The 17,667-nt window shown below is 42.6% G+C and overlaps 1 protein-coding gene across 13 annotated transcripts in view; it reads left to right on the top strand.

Moving 5' to 3' along the window:
- STAMBP (STAM binding protein) overlaps positions 1–17,667 on the top strand; it is a 47,699-nt gene that overhangs the window by 15,446 nt on the left and 14,586 nt on the right. For all 13 annotated transcript variants that reach the window (XR_010149362.1, XR_010149361.1, XR_001715876.4 and 10 more), the window contains 7 exons: positions 565–640; positions 919–1,014; positions 3,139–3,505; positions 5,117–5,241; positions 6,134–6,271; positions 15,020–15,132; positions 15,737–15,836. Coding sequence is in view for 8 of the 13 variants with exons in the window: in XM_063789721.1 (XP_063645791.1) it covers positions 565–640; positions 919–1,014; positions 3,139–3,505; positions 5,117–5,241; positions 6,134–6,271; positions 15,020–15,132; positions 15,737–15,836 (1,015 nt within the window). In the remaining 5 variants the exon portion in view is untranslated. The remainder of the gene's footprint in view (positions 1–564; positions 641–918; positions 1,015–3,138; positions 3,506–5,116; positions 5,242–6,133; positions 6,272–15,019; positions 15,133–15,736; positions 15,837–17,667) is intronic.

The raw sequence follows: 17,667 nt of genomic DNA, 5'->3' as shown, positions 1-17,667 counted from the left end.
ATGCACATACTACATGCGTAGAACACATGCACTAAGTATTTCCATGCATTTTTGTATGATGCAAAGTAGTATTCTTCTTTGAAGGAACACGAATCCCAAAGGAAAAAAGCCAAAGTTAAAGGTTACATAAGAGCTAGAAGTAGTAAGGAAACATGGTTTTCTCTTGCTTCCTGCCCATGGCTGCCAAACGGTTCTCTGAAGACTGCTATGTGACAGAAGCCCTTTCCTTTGAAAACCTGTCACGTCACAACAAGAAAAAGATCTCTTTCTTTGGAGGTACATTTTTGGGCACAAGAAAGGCTTTTAAAAATTTTTTTGGCCATCCTTTTCATTGTAGGAGTCTGGTGCTTGCTGCCTAGTTTGGGAGTAGAGGAAAAGACTCTGGCTCTTTAGGGGGATAGAGATGGGAAAGGAGCATGGCCCAGCTGGGTGTATTAGCTCTCCCTCTGCTGCACTTCTGGAACCTTTCATATAAGGGCTTCAGGATAAGGGGGTTGCATAGCTTTAGGGTCTTATGGACATTTGGACCATTTGCTTCATAATCATTTTGAACTGTTTCCTTAGGCTCTTTATTGAGAAACTACCAAAGCATCGAGATTACAAATCTGCTGTCATTCCTGAAAAGAAAGACACAGTAAAGGTGGGTCTTCACTTTCATTGTTGCCCATCTAAAAGCTTCAGAGCAGCACAGACTGACTTCAAGATAAAAGTAGTAGTCTCTGCATCTGAGTACCAGATCCTGCAATAGGAGATAAGGCCATTTCACCAGAACAGTTCTGAAGTAGCAGGTATGGTACAGTAGGGGGTATTTTAAATCATTTTGGGAAATGTTGCAGTCACCAACTTGACTTAAGTCTTCTTTTGGATTCTGTAATTTTCTGGCATTGTTCTAATTCTGTTTTCTGTTTTGTGTCTCAGAAATTAAAGGAGATTGCATTTCCCAAAGCGGAAGAGCTGAAGGCAGAGCTGTTAAAACGATATACCAAAGAATATACAGAATATAATGAAGAAAAGGTCAGTATATAACAGCTAAGAAGAAAATTATTTTGCTTTTTTAGGCTGTGCCCTGGGATTGTAATATGACATTTCAATATATCCTGTGCTTTTAATGTGCTGTTTCACCTTTTTTGGGCAAAGACCAGAAACTCAAAAAAGTAGAACACCAGTGGTTAGGCTCAGGGTTGTAACACAGATATAGCCTATTTGTCGAAGAGAGTGACTTGAGGGACAGAAAATCTGTCGCCTACCTGCTATGTCTAGAGTGAGAATCTTAAGAACAATGAACATTCTCTCCAAAACATAGGTTTTTAGATCAGAGAATTTGAGGGTTGGATTCACATTTGGTTATACCTGAAGCTATTTATAAGAATTGACTTTTCAAGCTATTTTTTTTTTTTTTTTGAGACAGTCTCACTCTGTCGCCTAGGCTGGAGTGCAGTGGCACGATCTCAGCTCACTGCAACCTCTGCCTCCCCGACTCAAGTGATTCTCCTACCTCAGCCTCCCAAGTGACTGGGACTACAGGCATCCGCCACCATACCCGGCTAATTTTTGTATTTTTAGTAGAGATGGGGTTTCACCATGTTAGCCAAGATGGTCTCAAACTCCTGACCTCAAGTGATCCGCCTGCCTCGGCCTTCCAAAGTGCTGGGATTACAGGCGTGAGCCGCTGCACCCAGCCATTTCAAGCTATTTTCAAATGATTCTTTTTAGGAAGTCAGTTAAAACATGTGGAGAAACTCCCAGGGCGCTGTCAGTGGCCAGCTGTGAATACATACTGCAGCCACTCACAGGCTGTTGTGTAGCTGTCTGCTGGTCTCTATTCTGGACTCTGATGTTGAAAATCAGCAGAGGGATGAACAGCTGTGAGGTATATACTTCTAAAGCACCAAGTGAGTGTAAGCTTTAAGGATGAGGTTATTACTTAGCATTTCTTTCTTTCTTTTTTTTTTTAATCCAAATGCCACTTAAGTATTTCTTATTAGCTTAAAATGTCACTCTGTGTTGAACAAATGCACAAAAACCATAAAAATTTCAGAGGCCTCATTTTGGGTTAAAATTCAGTAGAAGGCAAGATGTGGTGGCTCATGCCTGTAATCCTAGCACTTTGGGAGGCTGAAGTGGGTGATCGCTTGAGCCCAGGAGTTCGAGACCAGCCTGGGCAACATGGTGAAACCCCATCTCTACAAAAAATACAAAAATTAGCTGGGTCTCTACAAAAAATACAAAAATTAGTGTGGTGGCACGCACCTCTGGTTTCAGCTACTCGGGAGGCTGAGATGGGAGGATCACCTGAGCCCAGGGAGATTGAGGCTGCAGCGAGCCATGATTGACCACTACAGTCCAGCCTAGGTGACAGAGTGAGACTCTCTAAGAAAAAAAAAAAAAATTCAGTAGAGACCCCCAAGATAGCAGGTATAAGTTTGGATCTGGTTCTATTTTATAGCCTTACTTGAAATATAGAATATGTACATGACACAGAGAGAAGAATAAAACTGTCTGTGATACAGGTTAGGAGAACACAGATAGTAAGTTGCATCAAGATTTCAGGCCAGACATTGTGGCTCACACCTGGAATCCCAGCGCTTCGGGAGGCCGAGGTGGGCAGATTGTTTGAGCCCAGGAGTTCAAGACTAGCCTGGGCAACATGGCGAAACCCTGTCTCTACAAAAAATACAAAAATTAGCCAGGTGTGGTGGTGCACACCTGTGGTCCCACCTACTCAGGAGGCTAAGGTGGGAGGATTGCTTGAGCCTGGGAGGTCAAGGCTGCAGTGAGCTGTGATCATGCCATTGCACTTCAGCCTGGGAAACAGAATGAGACCCTGTCTCAAAAAAAAAAAAAAAAAAAGATTTCAGTGAAGAGGAAAGTGCATTAGGTAGAGTCATTGTCGGGAGGGTATTGAGAGGATTGGGATTTTAATTGTCCTTGGAGATAGGTATACTGTGGCCAGATAGAAAGGGGTGGTGACTACACTCCGTGGGTATAACGATACTGAGGAAAGCCTGAATTCTGTGTTAGGTAATCAGGCCACAGCAGAAGTACATTTTGGAAATCTCTATGCTAAAAAGCCTTGTTCTCCTGAAGTGTGAAGTCACTGAGGTGTGAAGTGTTAGCCTAAATTTTCTCTCTTTGTAGAAGAAGGAAGCAGAGGAATTGGCCCGGAACATGGCCATCCAGCAAGAGCTGGAAAAGGAAAAACAGAGGGTAGCACAACAGAAGCAGCAGCAATTGGAACAGGAACAGTTCCATGCCTTCGAGGAGATGATCCGGAACCAGGAGCTAGAAAAAGAGCGACTGAAAATTGTACAGGAGTTTGGGAAGGTAGACCCTGGCCTAGGTGGCCCACTAGTGCCTGACTTGGAGAAGCCCTCCTTAGATGTGTTCCCCACCTCAACAGTCTCATCCATAGAGCCTTCAGACTGTCACACAACTGTAAGGCCAGCTAAGCCACCTGTGGTGGACAGGTCCTTGAAACCTGGAGCACTGAGCAACTCAGAAAGTAGTAAGTGCATTTGCTGATGTCCTCTTCCTTCTCAGTTGCAGCCAAACAGTATCATTCTGATGGGGTCAACCTAAGATTACCTCCCTGATCCCACTCATTAAACTTTGGTCACAGAAACCCATCTGATAAGTATTGCTGTACTGTGTCCTAATAAACTGGCTATGTTATAAAAGTGGCCTTTGCTGAAACCTAGTCTGGTCGATTTTCTGAAGAGCTAATATTATTCTTGAAAGTCAGACTGTCAACTTTTTAGTGAAAGGAAAAGAATGTGCCAAACCGAATTCATAATCCTCAGATAACATCATCAGACTGCTGTGTGACTCTGTGTCCCCTGCTCTGACTTTGTTACCTGTCTAGCAATTCAGATCTTGCTGTTGAATACGCAAAAGCAGAACATCTTTCCCCTCCCACTTTTTTTTTTTAAATATGAAAATATAGCTGTGAGAGACACTTCCTAACTTTAGCTTGCTGGCTGTCTCACAGAGTTTCTCCATGGTGTTCAGAAACTGGGTCCATTCTTGGCATTTTTTATGAGCTGCTTTGTTCATGCCTTTTTTGGGGGACTACACTGTATTTTTTATTTTGTTGTGGTTTGGCATTTAACTTCTTCCAGAAGACTAAGTTCAGAAGTAAATAACTGCCCAGATTGTTTTCCATTCTCAAGAATATACACCAGTGTATTTCTTTTAAAGTCATACTCTCTGATATTCTTATCTGAGATAAAAGAGATTTAAAATTAAAAGTTCAGATGAATGGGCAGTGTCTTAGTCCATTTTGTGCTGCTATAACAGAATACCTGAGGCTGGATAATTTATAATGTACATAAATTTATTTGGTTCATAGTTCTGGAGAGTGGAAAGTCCAAGACCCAGGGGCCTGGCAAAGGCCTTCTTGCTGCGTCATCCCACGACAGAAGGGTGGAAGGGCAAACAAAGATCCCTCATAGCCTCATCACCTCTTAAAGATCCTACCTCTCAATAATTTTGCATTAGGAATTAAGTTTCCAAAACATGAACTTTGGGAGACACAGTCAAACCACAGCAGGGAGGTTATTTTTTTAATTCTTTGTATTAGATTCTGACAGAAAATTCCCAAGTGTTTCAAGAACTTGTGTCTTTTTCCCCCCTAAATTTTATTTTTTACTTTTATTTTTTAAGTTTTTGTGGGTACATAGTAGGTGTATGTATTTATGGGGTACATGAGATGTTTTGATACAGGCATGCAATATGAAATAAGCACATCATAGAGAATGGGGTATCCATCCCCTCAAGTATTTATCCTTTGAGTTACAAACAATCCAGTTACATTCTTAAGGTTATTTTTAAGAAAACTTTTCTTAAGGTAGTAGTTTGCCCTTTTCTTAACTTGAATAATTAAAGCCTACTATTTTCTCTTCTTGAAGTAATGTGCTCCTTACAGCTGTGGCCCAAGATTGGAGAAGACACTTTACAGCCCTTTTTTTGGTGCCATTAGAATGAGATCCCTACTCACTGCCTGAAGTTGGGGGAATCCCAGTGGCTTAATGTTGCTCCTCCAGGGCTGCTGGCTGTGAGGTCTGCTTGAGGAGGCAGGGCTCAGTGGTCGCAGACTATTCTCCTTTCTCCATTACAGTTCCCACAATCGATGGATTGCGCCATGTGGTGGTGCCTGGGCGGCTGTGCCCACAGTTTCTCCAGTTAGCCAGTGCCAACACTGCCCGGGGAGTGGAGACATGTGGAATTCTCTGTGGAAAACTGGTAAAAAAAAAAACAAAAAAAAACAAACTCTTCTCTGAACCGAAACTGTTTCTTCCCCTCTTGGCATCCTGTGACTCTCAGAGAAAATATCCAGGGTCAGTTACTCTTTGTACCAAGGAACCGTGGACTGCATAATTTCATGTCACTTTGAATTTGGTGACCCTGTATTGATTGATTGAATTGAAGTGATTATTTTAATGCTAGTAGTAAGAAATACCTAATTTTAAACTTGGTAGGAAGATCCAGTCATTATCTACATATCAATTTTTTTAGTACCTACTTTATGGTAGGACCTGGGAATATAAAATATGTAAAGCACATAGTATGTGTCCACGAAAAGTGCCCAGTCACTTTGGAGAGAAGGCAGACATGCACTAAAGTCTAACCAGCATGCTGAAAAATATGTACAGTATAAGTGTTGGGAATTTTGAGGAAGGAAAGGTCACTGAATGGAGGCACTTAAAGAACCCATTACTGCTGAATGAATAAATAAATGAAGTAGAGTAAATGTAAGCCGAGGCTTACAGGATGAGAAGGGCTTAAGGAAACAGTGACAGGAAAACAACTTTAGACCCGAGCAAGGGAAGAGAAATGGTACTCTACCCAGAGCTTCTCAGCAGAGCAGTTTGGCACAGCAGGAAATTCCCTCAGGGCTGTGGTGTTTGCCCAGGCTGCAGAGTTCTGGGGTTGGTCTCTGCATCTGTCGCTGTACAGAGTACCCCAGGCAATGTGCATCAGCAGCCAAGGTTGTGAACCACTGAGTGGCAGGACTCCTGCTGTGTGGGAAGGGCTTTCACTTGTATAGATGCTTACCTTTCCACTGTCGGGATGGAGTGGAGCAGGGTTGCACGAGCACCAGGGAATTGTGACCAGCTGTTTTCTCCTTTGGCAGATGAGGAATGAATTTACCATTACCCATGTTCTCATCCCCAAGCAAAGTGCTGGGTCTGATTACTGCAACACAGAGAACGAAGAAGAACTTTTCCTCATACAGGATCAGCAGGGCCTCATCACACTGGGCTGGATTCATGTAAGCAATTCTGACCTGTCCGAGAGTTAGTCTCTGCCTCTCCCATGGTGGTATAAATACATGAGTGTTTCTTTGAACAAAGTCAATTATATCCAGATTATTTATTGTTTTTCTCTCTTTTGGATGCAGTCCTTAGCATACTTGACTATTGCACTTTGGTATTGTTTTCTGGGAACACTTAGGGCTTTTAAATTTTTTTAACTTTTTATTTATTTTTTAGTAAAAAGAAACTGTTTTCCCTAAAGTTCCAGTTTCCCTCTGAGTGTAACTGGTGATGGGATGCTGGCCTAGAATATAAGTGGACATTGACCTTAGAGACTATGCCTACTGTGTACAGATGATGTTCCTTAAAGGTATATAATTCAAAATATTTTAAATGAGCCAAGGAGGTTAATTCAGATGCTTGCATTTGGTCTTTCTTAAAGCACCTTTATATAAACAAGAAGGGCTATAAATACACATGAATTTCAAGTGTCTGCATATCTTGTGCAGCCTTCTGGTAATGTTCAGGTAAAATATAATGCCTTCCCTAAAGATTATTTTTAAATTTTTCTTTCTATTCCTTTTCAACCCCTCACTCTCATAGCCCAAGCTGCATTTTATGCTGTATGACAGAGTTACAAATAAATTGGCTTATTCTTGGATTACACATACTTGTATGCCAGAATTTGGGAAAGACTGACCTGTGAGGCAGTCCCATGTGCCTTCTGTCCTTTCTTCTATTCAATTACATTCATGTTGATGATTTGCCTATTATTGTGTATCCCCATCCCACCCCCATTGTAGTAGATGGGGGAGAGAAAACTTGTTCCTTATCTGCCAGGGCATACAAATTTGAGTAAGGTATGATTTTAGCCTCATGAAGGAGATTAAATAAATAGACAATTAATAACTTCACCTGGGGCAGAACGTGCTAAAGGCCACAAGAGGTGCCAGCAAGGCACCGTGGAATTCAGAGGAAGGAGGGACCATGCCTGATAGGGTTTAGTAGAATGTTGGCAAGCTGGGCCAAGGGCAAGTTCCTTAAGGAGCAGACAGGTGGAGAAGAGGCGGACTCTGTTCCTGGAGCACTGGGGGGACCAGTTCGCTGAGATTTATGGTTCATATCAGGAAACAGTGGTAGATTTTTTTTTTTTTTTTTTTTTTGAGACAGAGTTTCACTCTTTTCACCCAGACTGGAGTGCAATGGCAAGATCTTGGCTCACTGCAACCTCCACCTCCCGGATTCAAGCGATTCTCCTACCTCAGCCTCCCAAGTAGCTGGGACTACAAGCGCCCGCCACCATGCCCAGCTAATTTTTGTATTTTTGGTAGAGATGGGATTTCACCATGTTGGCCAGACTGGTCTCGAACTACTGATCTCAGGTGATCCACCCGCCTCAGCCTCCCAAAGTGCTGGGATTACAGGCATGAGCCACCACGCCCGGCTAGATATGTTTTAATGTAGTACATTGGAGCCAAGTTCTGGAGGGTCTGGGGTGGACAGGCAGAATTGTTCCACTTTTTAGTAAGTGGAAAATTCCTAAAGGTTTTTGAGTAGAGCAATGATATGATTAAAGCCATACTTTAGACAATTTAACATAAATACAGTTTTAAGGTAGGTTGTGGCAAGGAGATGATTTAAGAGGTTAGTGTGCTGATAAAGCCTAATAATGATTAGAGCTAGGGTGATGCCAGTGTGTTTGGGAAGGAGGAGATGAATGTAGGATTTCAGAGGATTTGGGAAATGAGTAATAGAGGATGATGACTCAGAGTCAATGGTGACTCAGAGATTTGGGGCCTTGCAGTGATCATCTCATAAGCAAAAGTAGGGGATCCAGGAGAAGGATTTGGTTTGAAAGTGGGGTTCAGTTCTGAGCATGTTAAATTTCAGGTATTGATGAGATATTAAATCATTGGAGGTAGTTATCAGCCAGTTCGCAATGTAGGGCTAGAACTTGGGAGCAAAGTCAAAGCAGGAGAGAGGGCTCTGGGAATCCACTATTTAGTGCTGATCTTGGAAGCCCTGGAAGTAGGAGAAGAGTCTAGAGCCAGAAAAGGTTCACTGGCAACTTGGGGGACAGGCTACCTAAGGTAACATAGAATGTAGTTAGCAATGAAGCAAAGAGATGTATGAAAAAGGTGAGGGTAGTGGTAAGGCACAGAAGCCATAGGAGGAGGAAGGCTCTTTTGTTTTGTTTTGTTTTGTTTTGTTTTTGAGACGGAGTCTCACACTGTCGCCCAGGTTGGGGTGCAATGGCGCAATCTTGGCTCTGCAACCTCCGCCTCCCAGGTTCAAGTGATTCTCCTGCCTCAGCGTCCTGAGTAGCTGTGATTACAGGCACCTGCCACTATGCCTGGCTAATTGTGTGTGTGTGTGTGTGTGTGTGTGTGTGTGTGTGTGTATTTTTAGTAGAGACTGGGTTTCACTATGTTGGCCAGGTGTGTGTGTGTGTGTGTGTGTGTGTGTGTGTGTGTATTTTTAGTAGAGACTGGGTTTCACTATGTTGGCCAGGCTGGTCTCGAAATCCTGACCTTGTGATCCTCGTGATTACAGGCATGAGCCACCGCACCCGGCCAAGGAAGGCTTTAAGAAAAAATTTCCAGATGTTAACCATGTCACATCCTATGGAGAGCTCCAGAATGGTGAAGACTCGGATCGGCCTGGATTTGATGAAATTATTGAGGATCTCGATTTAGTGTGTTTTAGGCATTAATGGGAGTAGACTGTAAGAGTTTAAGAAGTCATAGGGATTAAGTTTGTGGAGACAATGAAGTATACACTACCATTTTGAGCAACCTAGCTCTAGAGGAAAGGAGAAACATGGAATGGTGGTTTAAGGAGAAGTTGGGTTGAGAGAATGTTTGGTTGATTGTTCAAAGTGAAAGGCTTGAACATGTTTTGTTTTGATGAAATATAACACATATAATAAGAAAGCACACAGAAACTAAATATATACTTTAGGCCGGGTGCGGTGGCTCACGCCTGTAATCCCAGCAGTTTGGGAGACCAAGGCGGGCAGATCACGAGGTCAGGAGTGCGAGACCAGCCTGGCCAACATAGTGAAACCCTGTCTCTACTAAAAACACAAAAATTAGCTGGACATGGTGGCGCATGCCTGTAGTCCCAGCTACTCTAGAGGCTGAAGCAGGAGAATTGCTTGAACCCCAGAGGCGGAGGTTGTGGTGAGCCAAGATTACGCCACTGCACTCCAGCCTGGGCAACAGAGCGAGACTTGGTCTTGGGAAAAAAAGAAACTAAATGTACACTTTAACAAATCATTAAGCAAATATCTATGTACATACACTACCTAGGTCAGGAAACAGAACACTGTCAGGAGCATGCATGCCCTAAGGGAGGGAAGTCCTCCCTCCCTTGCTTCGTTTATAATTTCACCACTTCAATGTGTATCTCTAAACACTATAGTTTACTTTTGCCTGGCTTTTACCTTTTTGTAAATGGAGTTATACCATATGTATATTTGTGTCTTGCTTCTTTTGCTCAACATTTTGAAGGTTTATCCACATTCTTGTGTGTAGTTTTCTGAACATGTTCTTATGCCCAATGAGCCAACAATGGAGATATAAAAGGGCAGGAGAGACAAGGTAATGTGGTGATAAGGAAGGATCGAATGAGAAGAACATAGAGGGATTCATCTTCACAGGGGGAAAAACATCCATTCCTCCAAGACAAGATTGAATGAACGGAAATGAAGATCCAGAGAGATTTTTGAAATGATGTCTGGAGGAGTTGAGGAAACACGTTTTAGACAATCTTGACCTCAATAAAGTTGGAGTCTAGGTCTGCTGTTGAGCAAGAGGGAGACCAAGGAGGAATTAGAAACTGGAGGAGATGGGGGAAAGTTTAGAATCATTACTGTACAGACTTCAGGTAGAACTTAGCTACAAATGAATAAAAGAGTTTTAAGTATCAGTGAGGGTCCAGTTGGGAACAGATTTGAAGCCTAAATTGATAGTAGTTCAGCTTTTTTATTTTTATTTTTTGAGATGAGATCTCACTACGTTGTTTATGTTGGAATACAGTGGCTATTCACAGGCACAATCATACTGCACTACAGCCTTGAGCTCCTGGGCCCAAGTGATCCTCCTGCCTCAGCCTCCTGAGTAGCTAAGACTACAAGCACACACCACCGTGCCCAGCTAGTTCAGCTTTTTTTCCTCCATATTTCTGCACCATTCCTTCCTAATTCGGGATTAAAAACAAACAGGCTGAGTATGGTGGCTCACACCTGTAATCCCAGAACTTTGGGAGGCCAAGGTGGGAGGATCACTTGAGGCCAGGAGTTCAAGACCAGCCTGGGCAACATAGCAAGACCTCATCTCTATAAATTAAAAAAAAAATTATGCATTTGTGGTGGCACACGCCTGTGGTCCCAGCTACTTGGGAGGCTGAGGCAGGAAGATCGCTTGAGACTGGGAGGTCAAAGCTGCAGTGAGCCATGATCACACCAGTGCACTCCAGCCTGGGCAACAGCGAAAACCCTATCTCAAAAACAAACGAAAAGCAGACCGAAAGATTTATTCAGATCTTAAAATTGGCCAGAGGAAAATGCAAAAGATCAGTTCTTCCTTCTTAACCTTGTCAACTATGAATCAGCTTCCCAGGTCAAAAGTATGGTTGTGGATTGATCACCAACTGTTGTCAAACCTCCAGCCCAGAACTCAAGGCACTCCTCATCATGTTTCAGCGCTATCTGAGCCATTTCCCTTTAGGGAAGATTTCCCTCTTAGGTACCCAGGCTGCCTTCAGCATTCACCCTCCTTGCTCATTTCTGCTCCTTTGGTATATTGTTTTCTCTTTGTCAAAGTGCCTTCCTCTATCCCCAGCAGCATGGGCACAGTGAACATAATGAGCTATTCATTCAAGAAACTTGACTATGAAAGGAAGGAGGGAGAGAAGGTACAGTAGTTAGAGAGGAGCAGGGGATCACGGCAAAGTTTTTTGATTCTGTTTAAGAGTTGTTTACTGAGTCCCTGCTTATGTCTCTTTATTATCTTTCTGGCTACCCACGTTTGCTCCCAGTTAGAATCCTGGACTCTAACCATGGGATGGAAGGTGGTGTTGGCACAGGCCACTGCTCTTTAGCAGCCTAAAGGATTATATTCTCATCAGGTAGAAACTTTGTGGTCACTGAAGTCCTTACATGCCCCGTGAAGACTTGTGTGTGGATTTGCTGCCTGCACTGAGCTAACACGTTCCTGTCCTGAAGGCTTCTTCCACAGTGAGCTCATCACAGCACCCTGTGGAATGGTGCTTCTCAGATGAGGCTGCACATAAGAATCACTTAGTGAGCTTTCAAGAAAAATGTTCCTTCATGATGGTTCTTTCCAGGGGTGGGGTGCAGGAGTCTGGGCTTTTGTCAAGCTCCTCAGGAGATTTGTTTTTTTGGACAGCAGGTTTGAAAACGCTAGTCAATTGCATGTCTTTATTGTCTGTGCTTTTCTGTCAGTGGAGGTTGGTTGTCTTTTTGAATCATGCTAGATCTTTTTCCATTTTTGTTACCTAAGATCACACCTCCTCTAAGATGAACATAAGTCATTATATAGTTGTCTGTTTTGTATATAAAATATGTGCTTAATAAAACAAACAATGGAAACAAATAATCGGGATGCACATTTAGGTGACGTTTTAACTGATTAACCTCAAATTTTAGCATCGTGTTCTCCTTCCAAACAGAATGGTCTCCTTTATATGGTTTAACTATCTACTGAAATTCAAGTATTCCCCTACCTCCCATATCTTCCTTGGATGTTGCTTTAGCTACAGGACAGCCTTTGCCTATAGAATCTGATTCATGTTTGACCTTTTAACACCTCTGTGGGGGAGAAGAATCATTCATCTAATCGTGGTTTACTAAGTCCTTGACTTCCACCATGTTGAAATATTGGGTATGTACCATCTGTTCCAGAATGGGTGACTCAGTGGTATGAAGAGACCTTGTAAGGAACCAAATAAGTCTTGATGGTCAATTAGAAATTATGAGTCTCTTGAAAAACCAAAGCCTGAATCATCCAGAGAGAAACACTTCTTAGAGGAGATAGAAGAAATTCCCTAGCAAAAGTTCCAAGGGCCACTGAGTGCCATTCACAATTGTTGAGGACACCCACCTACCTTGTCCATGGATGCCCATCATGACAACCCCATTAACACCTTTGATTCCATGGATCCCTGGGTGAATCCAACATCATAGTCCTTGAGTTCTTCCAATTTGGTTCAAGAACAGGAGAGCTAGAGCAGGAAATATCAACAAACAACCCCCTCTTCTGTCTCCAACCCTGAGATGCAAATGTCTTTTCCTGTCTCCACTCCTACTGTCTGGTGATCTTTGTGCAGCAGGTATGTGCCTGAAGGAGGTCTCCAAGCCACTTTCTGTGTGCTGTCATCTGAGATGGGGTTCCCCTTGCCAGTTCTCACACCCCACAAGACCCACCATACTGATCTCCTGGCTAGCACACACCAACCCCAGGGAAGCCTTTTCTTCACACTTGGAACCTAGATCTTGATTTCCTTTTGAGAGGTCAGAATTTGTTTAACTGGAATGTGGCACAGCATTGAATTCTTCTGTCTTGTCTATTCCAGCCTCAGAATTCTGTTTTTCTCCCACTTTGCAGTGGTCTTTGAGTTTTAACACTGTGGAACACTATCTTTCCCCGATGATGCTCCAGATGGAAGGTTTGAGCTCTGTCCCTCGGTCCTCTCCATACCCTACCTGTTTAATGGCCCGATGTCTTGATGCCTTCTCGCATCAAGGCTCTGCAGCCTACAGTCCTTCATCCAACCAGGAATTCCAGAACCCATCAGGTACCCTAGATCTTCTGAACCAGTGGGATCAGAGTCCCCGTTTTGAGTAGTACAGAGAAGAAAGTTCCCCCTTTGTGTTTACCTCCCTTTTTGTCTGCCTACTCCAGTTCCCCCTTCCCCCTGAGTGCTCAAGCTGCCTAACATCTTCCACTGCCTTCAAACAAGGGAAGCCAGAAAGTTCCAAGCCTCTTCGTCCACAGTTTACTTTTGTCCAGTACAGCCTTGGTGACCTCTGGGAGCTCTCTCCCTGAGAAGGTTGTCTGAGTGAATTAGATGAAATGTGGTGGGTGGGTTATTTGGTATGTCATCTATAACCATGAGCTAGGACGGCATGCGCTTGCCTGGGCTTAATGCTGTTACTTTCCATTAGAAAAAGATCACCTTATCATTCATCAGACACTCTACAGAATCTCAGAATTATGGTTCTGCACAATGTAAGTGAGGGCATACATCCACCTACCCAGGAACTGAAGTGGAATCTCCCCCACCCCACTTGTGGCATCTCCCCACGATTGCTCTTCAGACAAATCCTCATCAGTTCAGTTGTCATTCTGCTGGGGACAATGCAATCTAAGTTATTTCATTTAGTTATTTTCATCCCCTTCCCCTCTCTCATTGTATCCTTCACCACAGACAGCTCTTCCAGTTTCCAATAATTGTTTATGCTCCTTATTTCTTTTTCTTTTTTTTTGAGATGGAGTCTCGCTCTGTCACCCAGGCTGGAGTGCAGTGGCGCTATCTCGGCTCACTGCAAGCTCCACCTCCCGGGTTCATGCTCTTCTCCTGCCTCAGCCGCCTAAGTAGCTGGGACTACAGGCGCGTGCCACCACGCCTGGCTAATTTTTTTGTTTTTTTTTTTGTTTTTTTTTTTGTTTTAGTAGAGACAGGGTTTTACCATGTTAGCCAGGATGGTCTCGATCTCCTGACCTCATGATCTGCCTGCCTCAGCCTCCCGAATAGCTGGGATTACAGGTGCCCGCCACCACGCCCAGCCAACTTTTGTATTTTTAAGAGAGATGTGGTTTCACCGTGTTGGCCAGGCTGGTCTCAAACTCCTGACCTCAAATGATCTGCCCTCCTCAGCCTCCCAAAGTGCTGGGGGTTACGGACATAAGCCTCCATGCCCAGCCTGTTTTTGTTTTTTCTTTTTTTAATTGACAAATAACAATAGTCTATATGTTTTGAAATATGTATGCATATATTGTGGAATGGGAAAATCAAGCTAATTAGCATATGCATTATGTCACATACTTTTTTTGTGGTGAGAACACTTGAAATCTACTCTCTTAAGCAGTTTTCAAGTGTATAATACATTGTGATGAACAGTAGTCACCATGTTGTATAGTAAGTCTCTTGAACTTAAAAAAAGAAAGAAATTATGAGTCTCTTCACATACCGGTATTAAGCAATATTTGTTTACAGTGCTGGAAAGGAGCTTCCTTACTTATTAGGAACCTCAGGTGGACCTCTCATGGTTGCAGATGGCTTCTCACTTACAAAGGAGATTGTGACCAGCTGTTGAGAACTGTTTGGCTTTACTTCCTTCAGAGACCAGGCTTGGTTGTATGTCAGAGTAGTCCCCCCCCTTATCCTCAGGGGATATGAGCCCAGACCCCCCAATGGATGCCTGAAATCACAGATAGTACCAAACCCTATATATGCTATGTTTTTTTCCTATACATGCATACTTGCAATAAAGTTTAATTTATAAATTAGGCACAGGAAGAGATTAACAACAACTATAATAAAACAGAACAGTTATAAAAATACAGTGTAATAAAAGTTATGTGAAGATGATCTCTCTTTCTCAAAGTATGTTATCGTATGTAATATTTTCAGATTGCAGTTGATATGGATAGCTTGAAACCTCAGAAAGGGAATCGCAAATAAGGAGGGATTACCATATATCCTCGCTAAGAGTCCTCTGACTCTTTTTCTCTCCTCAGACTCACCCCACACAGACCGCGTTTCTCTCCAGTGTTGACCTACACACTCACTGCTCTTACCAGATGATGTTGCCAGAGTCAGTAGCCATTGTTTGCTCCCCCAAGTTCCAGGAGTGAGTATAGAGGGCATGGTTCTGGGTGTTTCAAGGGGGTAGTAGGGAAGAAAGCCTCAGGGGAAAAGGTCTCTATTCTTGTGGACTTGTCCTTTGTAAAATACATAGATTATAATGTAAGTTGGTTATTCTAAAGGGCTTCCTTTTAAGCCCCATATCATGATTAATCTATCCTGCTTGTTCAAAAAGATATCCAAGTAACAACTTAGTTGCTTTTCTAAGAAAAGTCTACAAGAAATTTGAAGTGTTTGACTTGAAGCGATAGGAATGTCAAGAGTTTTATGTTGGATTAGAAAGTTTCAAAATCAAACACATTATCTCAGAATGCACTTCTTTTTCATACCAAATCCTGTCTCTACTCCCACTTTGATTATTTACTATGAATTCTCCAGCAAAACTAGTGTGATGGCAGTAATGAGTCATTCTCTAACTGTGATTCATTCACCAGAGAAGAGACCTGTGAGGCAGCATCCTACAGAAGCTGTCTCACAATGACCTCTGCCCTGCTGGTGTGAGTGTGCATGCTGGTGTGTGTGTGCGTGCATATGTTTGGGATGGAGGGACACCTTTGCTTGACTCTTAGCCTGCCTTTTTTAAATTTCAGAACTGGATTCTTTAAACTAACTGACCATGGACTAGAGGAGATTTCTTCCTGTCGCCAGAAAGGATTTCATCCACACAGCAAGGATCCACCTCTGTTCTGTGTACGTATCTATGTAAAAGAAAATGGGGCTATGCTTCAAGCAGGGAGGACAGTCAGAGCTGATGAAATGCATCATCCTTTCTGATCCACACAGAAGACCAGCTTTGTCACTTACCTTGCCAGATCTCCGTAGTAAGGACGTACATGAGAAGCAGTGTGGGACAGGAATAGATTTGAATCTTAGCTTTGCCACTGTGTGCCTTTGATTGGGCTACTTACTGTTCCTGGGCCTCAGTTTTCCCATCTATAAAATAGGCATAATAATAACACCTACTTTATAGGGTTCTTGAGATGATTAAATGAAGTAATGTGCAGGAAGTACGTAATGCAGTTGCTGGCTTATTAAATGTTACTTTTTCCTTTCATCAATGTCTCTTTCTAAGCCTGTACTTCAGTAAGAGATTTGAAGGCAAAGGAAAAGAGAAGCCACTTAAGATAGGTAAATTAAGTATATTTGTAGAATTTTGCTTAAATCATAGGGGCTTTACGACCTTCCTACAAAGTTCTTTTTTCCCTATGTTGTGGTCTGTGAATAAAAAGTTTAGTTGATGATAAGATCAGTATGTTTCCATTTGCCCCTGCAAGCTGATTTGATGGTGTTGCATTACTCCATGCTGGCCATGGAGTATTATTTCTTTTGGGTTCAGAGAAAAGTGAGCAATATGGAAAAGGGACTAAGAACCTTGACACTTAAAAGGAACTGGAGATGCTTAGAAGAGAAACCCCAGGAAGGATCTGAGAGCTGATTTCAAGTGTTAGAAGAGTTGATGTATAAAAAAAGGGATTGGGTATATTTCATGTCACTCCTAGCACTAAAACAAAGACTTCATGGAATGATGGTTTTCTGCTGAGCGTGAGGAAGAACTTTCTGACAAATCTGTTCAAAAATAGATCAGTCTGCCTTGGAATGTCTAAGTACTAGGATGTTGAAACAAAGACTACACAATCAGAAAAAAAGGTCTGGGGCACCAGTGCCCATGTTTTCAGTTATAAAGGCCCCTGTTGCATGCCAAAAGGGAGCATTCTTCTCTCACCATGTGACAGTAGGTATGCTTTATTATTTGGGTGACATCATAGCTAAAAAAACTGTGATGAATTCAGTAATTCTTTTAAATTAATATATATTTTAGGGATGACACTATTTGTTCCCAAGTTTAGGAATCAAAGAATGAGTCTAGAATGATATATACATTTTAAAAATAAACAAAGGTAAATGGGCAAACACTGATTCCATCTACAGGTGGGACTGGTGGTAGTAATGAGTCCCAGACTCTTACCACAACTACCACTTAAACAGCAGTCTGGCTTCCAGACTGAGAACCACTAGCCTAGAATGAACATTTTTTTTTTTTTCTTTTTTATTGATCATTCTTGGGTGTTTCTCGCAGAGGGGGATTTGGCAGGGTCACAGGACAATAGTGGAGGGAAGGTCAGCAGATAAACAAGTGAACAAAGTTCTCTGGTTTTCCTAGGCAGAGGACCCTGCGGCCTTCCGCAGTGTTTGTGTCCCTGGGTACTTGAGATTAAGGAGTGGTGATGACTCTTAACGAACATGCTGCCTTCAAGCATCTGTTTAACAAAGCACATCTTGCACCGCCCTTAATCCATTCAACCCTGAGTGGATACAGCACATGTTTCAGAGAGCACAGGGTTGGGGGTAAGGTCACAGATCAACAGGATCCCAAGGCAGAAGAATTTTTCTTAGTACAGAACAAAATGAAAAGTCTCCCATGTCTACCTCTTTCTACACACACACAGCAACCATCCGATTTCTCAATCTTTTCCCCACCTTTCCCCCCTTTCTATTCCACAAAACCGCCATTGTCTTCATG

Source organism: Pan troglodytes, chromosome 12, assembly GCF_028858775.2.
Source record: "Pan troglodytes isolate AG18354 chromosome 12, NHGRI_mPanTro3-v2.0_pri, whole genome shotgun sequence".
Taxonomy (NCBI): Eukaryota; Metazoa; Chordata; class Mammalia; order Primates; family Hominidae; genus Pan; species Pan troglodytes.
This window is presented reverse-complemented; position numbering and strand designations above follow the sequence as displayed.